General features: G+C 54.2%; 1 protein-coding gene across 1 annotated transcript in view; it reads left to right on the plus strand.

Annotated features, from left to right (window-relative positions):
- ARHGAP32 (Rho GTPase activating protein 32) overlaps nt 1-5,638 on the plus strand; it is a 146,370-nt gene extending 140,732 nt beyond the window's left edge. Inside the window, 1 exon segment of the mRNA XM_031062733.1 lies at nt 2-5,638. Coding sequence (XP_030918593.1) covers nt 2-1,483 — 1,482 coding nt within the window. The 3' untranslated portion in view covers nt 1,484-5,638.
- The last annotated feature ends 200 nt before the right edge of the window (nt 5,639-5,838 follow it).

The raw sequence follows: 5,838 nt of genomic DNA on the forward strand, positions 1-5,838 counted from the left end.
CGCCGCCATCCGCTCCGTGCCCATCTCCCGCACGGAGGTGCCCCCGGATGACGAGCCCGTGTACTGCCCGCGGCCCCTGTACCAGTACAAGCCGTATCAGCCCCACTCCGACTACCACGTCACGCAGCTCCAGCCTTACTTTGAGAACGGGCGGGTCCATTATCGCTACAGTCCCTACTCCAGCTCCTCCAGCTCCCCCTTCTACACTGCAGCCGACGCAAGTTTCTATGACCTGGATCCCTACAGCACCGTGCGGGTCCGGCCCTTCCACGGCCTGCCCGGCCGCGAGTTCGGCCCCTACGTGTCCCGGCTGCAGGGCAAGGGGCTGTACCGCTACCCCAGCCTGGCTGCCTACCCCCGGGCAGGACTTATCAACCACCTGGGCAAAGAGCACAGCTTCGTGAGCAGGGACGTGCCCCCCGCCCCGGACATCAAGCACATGTACATGTCCTGGGACCTGGAGGACATGGAGAAGTACCGCATGCAGTCCATCCGCCGGGAGAGCCGCACGCGCCAGAAGGTCAAAGGGCCTCTCATGTCCCAGTACGACAACGTGGCCCCGCTGCTGCAGGACGAGCTGGGGGGCCTGGATGCTGTCCACCTGCGCAGCAAATCGGATCCTGGCAAGAGCGGCCTGCTGACGGTGGCAGAAGGGAAGGAGGGCAGGTACCCAGCCAAGGCGGCCACGCCCGAAGGGGACGAGCGTTACTATGGGCAGCATGCGGAGCCTGAGCTGGACCGAGCCCTCTATCACGGCGGGGGCTACGGGAACGGGCAGCCCGAGAAGCCGTCCTTGCCCCAGAAGCAGAGCAGCATCCGGAACAGGAAGATGCACGAACCAAGCAGCAGCGGCGGCGAGCACAGGACGTATTTGCAGCAGGAAGCCAACCACAGGCAGCCTTCTGAACCCAAAAATGGGCCCCCCTACCCTGAGTACAGGCCCAAGGGTGGCCCGGAGCCCTCCGAGCCCATGGGCTACCAGCACTCGGGCAACAAGTACATCCCAGCCAGCCAGGAGACCCTGAGGCTGAACCATAAGGAGGGGAGGCTGGCAGAGGACAGGCCGGACCTGGAGAGGCCCCGAGGCAGAGCGTCCATGGAGAAGCACTCCAGAGACTGCTACAAGGAGGAGGAACACGCTGCCCCTCCCGTGGCGCCGCCACCCAAGCCCGAGCGGAGCCACAGCCTCCGGATGCGGGAGCACCCTGAGCCCGTGGAGAGGGACTCTGCCCTGCTGTACCCCTACCAAACCCTGGGCAAGCGCCAAAGCACGATGACTGTGGTGTCCCAGTACGATAATCTGGAGGATTACCATACCCTGCCTCAGCACCAAAGAGGGGGCTATGCTGGAGCAGGGGGCTTCGTGCCCCCTGGCTTCCCCCACGTGCACAGCAGAACTTACGCCACGGCGCTGGGGCAGGGAGCCTTCCTCCCCACAGAGCTGTGTCTGCAGAGGCCCGAGACAGAGGTGCATGTTGAGTGAGCTCTGGGGGGGACAAGGGATAGAGTCTAAGCAGCCTCTGCTGGACAGTGGACTGTTTTATTTTTTCAGTGACAGTAAAAAACTCCCTGACCCTGCCCCAGTGAGCAAAGCAAACCCCCCTCAGCCCTCCCCTGGCCCCCACTCACTGTTTTTATGTAGTAGAGCTATAGATTTTCATGTAGTTTTGAGCCACCTGGGAGGACAGGGCAGGCTGTTGGCACACAGGTGTTGCCAGAGGCCGAGCAGGGCTGACACAGATGCTGTTGGGGCAGGGAGGGAAGGAGTTTTCCCTTCCCAGACGTGACACTGGCTGCTCCTCCCCACGCCCAGGGTCCCATGTATGATGGGCTGTGCACGATGGACTGTGCCTGCAGCTCCATCCTGCTGCAAACTGCCCATCCCAGGCTGGCTCCCAGGAAAGGGCCGTGGAGGATCCTCGGAGTTCCACAGAGAGAGTGGGGCTGGGCAGGGCTCCCCAGGGATCCCCTCCTTGCTGAGGCCCTGCCACTCCTGTGGCTGCGCCCCCTGCAGCTGCTCTGAGCTGGGTGGGGGCCTGTTTTGACTTCAAGCCCGAGGAATAGGCTCTGAAGCCAGCTCAGAACACAACACACTCGTTACATTTCTTGCTTATTAACAAGCTGCTTCTGCCTACAAGAAGTCCATTTCCTTCACATTTCTCTGTTGTAAGCAGAGGCCAGCTGCAGGAGCCATGTAGGACAGGTTTGCATTTCTCACACCAAAAGAAATAAACCACTGAACTACACCAAACCCGACCCCCAGAGCTGGGAACAGCACACCCATTCCATGCCAGTCCTTCCTCTTTGCTGCAAGGTTATCTGTGGCCCAGATAAGCTCATTCCATCCTGTGGCTGGCAAGACTCTTGTCATCTCACTGCAAAAAATACTAAAAAAATAGATTTAAAAAAAAGTCTATAGCATTATGTAAATCAGAGCCCTCCTTGCCAGCTGTGTGTGACAAGTTGTCTGCATGAGCAGCTGCCCTGGGCCAGGTCCTGCAGCAATTCCATCAGGGAGTGCTCCTGCTGAGCTTAAGCTGGAGGTCTCCAGACTCTCTGCAGCCTCTGAGTTCCGTGCTAGGCAGAGATCCCTGTGGAGTTGTGGCACACATGAAGCAGTGATGTGCCCAGGTGCATTTCCCCCAGGACTCAGTGAGTAGGGACAGAAGGCCAGTGCACTCTAAAATACACTAAAAACGGTGTTCAAGCTGTTGAAAAGCTTTGATGTTGTAAAAACAGCCTGGCAGCCCCTCATGCTGCCTCTCAGACTCCCCAGGACTCACACCCCCTGTATAAATAAAGCATATCCATTTCATTAGGTAGGGCTTGCAAGCAATACTTGAGATTTAGCAGTTTTTAAATGTTCACTGATAAATTCCAAGGCCATTCCTGTTCCGTGTGGTTGAAGAACTTCTCTACCTGTTTCAAATCTCTAATGTTTTATGAAAAACCTGGAAGTCCTGCAGTTAGCACACAGCTGCTTAGGTGGGGCTTTTTGAACAAAAAGTTCCATGGCTATTTTGGGACTTTTAAATCCTAAGGAAAGCCTGCTTCTAGTTGCTGACTACTCTGTAGCTTTTTGCTTCTTTTAACCTTGGAGCCTTGTCTGGGGCTGTTTCAGTAACTACCTTCTGGTTCTATTTTATTGTGCAATGCTGGTGTTTTAAGCATTTTGTTTAGAAGAGTTCTCACATGTTATGGAATGAAATCTGGCAGTAAGAAAAAAAGAAGAAAGAAAAAAAAAGAGAAAAAAGCAGCACTGTGATCCAGGTTACCACAATCTCCTCATGAAGAATTCCCAGGTAGAGGGGTTGGGGTTTTTGGTGAGGGAATGCTTTTTGTAGTGTTTTCTTTCAAGGAAAACTGACAGAACTGCACAGAAAGGGACCACTGGGTGAGCCACCCTGTCTCCACTGGCAGTAACTCCCAGGCAAGGCTGAGCTGCCCCGGTTCCTCGGGAGCCAGGCTGGATTATCTGTGCTCCCCAGCAGAGCTGTGTTGTGCCAGGGCCAGCCTCAGCCCCTGGCTACCTGCCAGGTCTCCAGTTGAAGCAGGGATAAGTGTTTGGTTCAGGCTATTTGGGATTCAGGTAAAGAGAGCTGCAGGTCCAACCTCTCTCTCCGTGAAAGCCTTAACTCCCCCCTGCCCCGCAGCCTCCCCCTCCCTCTGCCTGGGCCTTACGTCAGCCAGGACTATCCTGCCACTGCGAGGGGCTGCTCCCAGCTCCTGTAATTGTAAAGCCTCTGGATTTTCCTGCTCGAAGCCACTGTCTCCCTGTAGAGCCCAAGTGCCATCCCTGACAGCCTCTGCTCCTCAGTGCTGTGCTGCTCTCCCTGCGTTGTGTGAAGTGCCAGGTGCAAAGCTCATCCCATTGGAAACAAACCCTTCAGCACCTTTCCCAAAGGGCTTCTGGAAGTGCATACCTGTACCCTGAGCCAGAGGGCCGCTGCAAACAGCCTTTTGGGAATTAGAGGAAGAAGACAGCAGAGCAGTGACTCTCAGCCACCTCCCCCTTGGCACGCAGCCACAGCCAGGTGTGCTCCCAGGGTGGAAGCTCTCCAGGAACCCAAACTCACGTCCAGCACTGCTGAGCCACAGTACAGAATTTAAAAAGGTGAAGGCACCAGCTTTTCCCAGGTAACAGACCAAAACCTTTCCTTTATTGTTCCTCCTGCCCACAGCTTCAGCAGCATCCTGCATGATCCTGCCCTGCCAAGCCATACAGTGAACTATGCAGTCCTGCTCCTGCTCTGGGCTCAGTCTGCTGGTCCTACAGAGAGTTTTACATCCTCATTAACCCCAAAATTCATAGGTGAGGTTGGAAAGGGTGTCATGCATCAGAGCAAGGCAGGCAGGTGACACCAGGAGTCTCAGGTGGCTGAGCTGGAGGACGGTGACAGCCCAGTCCTGTGTCCCAGAGTGGAGAGAGCAGGGGGACAGCAACGCAAATAATGCTCTAATCCAAGTGCAGCTGTGCTTGGGCTCAGTAATTCTTGCCTGACCACATCCCCACGAGGTGACAGCAGCTCTGTTCCTCAGCAGTTCCCTCACATGGACACTTGCATCTAGAGCTGTCACTCCCTCTGTTTCCAGAAGAGGGTCTCCCAGTGCATGCAGGAATGAGGCTCCAGGAGTATGCTCCAGCTCTGGATTTTCACCTCTGCTTTGGAGCAGGACATGACCTGCAGGAGCCCTTCCTTGGGAAGGGGAGTGCAGTCATAGGTGAGTAATGAGGACTTGGCCCCTATGAAGTCTTAAGTAAAGCATTAATTTCTGATTTTTGCAGAGTCTTATCAGGTGATATCTATATGCATCTCGGAGAACATCCCCACAACTTTGTGCCTATGTCTTTGCAGTGATCCCCCGCCCCTGCTCCCCGCTGGGGGATCAGTGAGGATTGCACAGTGGTAGTAAGTTGCTACACAAAACCAAAACCGACTTGAAAACGTTCTGGTCCTCTTTGACCCCAGAAGGGACAGAACCTCAAGTGTGCTCTGCCATCCCCCGGGCTGGTGACAGGGCATTGACTCAAGTGGTGTGTTAAATGTCAGGAAATCCGGGTGAGAAGTTGTTTTCCCTCCTTTCGTTGTGGCGGCTTAGGCACGTTCCTGTTCCCCGAGCCCAGATCCCTGTGAAAGGCATGGTGTGGTGTGAGCAAGCACCACGTTCCTCCTGTGTGCAGAGCCCTGCCTTGTCCAGCTGGGGGGAGGGAGGGGGACAAAAGGCTTGTTTTGCCGTTCATTTTCCTGCTGTAGAAGACTTGATTTTTCTTTCCCTGAGCCGCATGAGAGAAACATCCCAGAAAGTCTTGGGTTACCTTTGGAGTTCCCTTCACTTTAATTTATAGAGTGTCTTTTTTTGTGAACTGGTGTAAAATGTATATGCTGACAAGCTCATGTATTTTTATGTAAATATTTTTTGTGGTTCCCCACTTGCCCTTCTCTGTAAATATTTAGAATTCTCATATTCTTCTCACCTTGTATGATGCAGATGTGGTTTTGTTTCTGTTTTTTATTTGTACTGTAATGCAACAATCCAGACTGAGGTGTCTTGTGGTATTAAACAAAAGCAACAGTCCCACTGAGCTCACACTCAGATGTGCAACTTGACAGCATTAATCAAGCCAGGTTAAAAACTACTCAGGTGTGCCTGTGTGTATTTTTTCCTCTCTGCCTCGTTAATTAACAGCGTACTTAAAAAACAAAACAGGAAGAGCCAGCTTGAGGCCATGCCTTGGAGGGAGAGATGCTGGCAGGCAGCTAAGGATGAAGGAGGTGACTTTGAATTCCCATGCCAAGGCTTGGGCTTATCTGTGCCATTCCACCTGTGCCCATTGCT

The sequence above is a fragment of the Geospiza fortis genome, unplaced genomic scaffold, assembly GCF_000277835.1.
Source record: "Geospiza fortis unplaced genomic scaffold, GeoFor_1.0 scaffold140, whole genome shotgun sequence".
Classification (NCBI taxonomy): Eukaryota; Metazoa; Chordata; class Aves; order Passeriformes; family Thraupidae; genus Geospiza; species Geospiza fortis.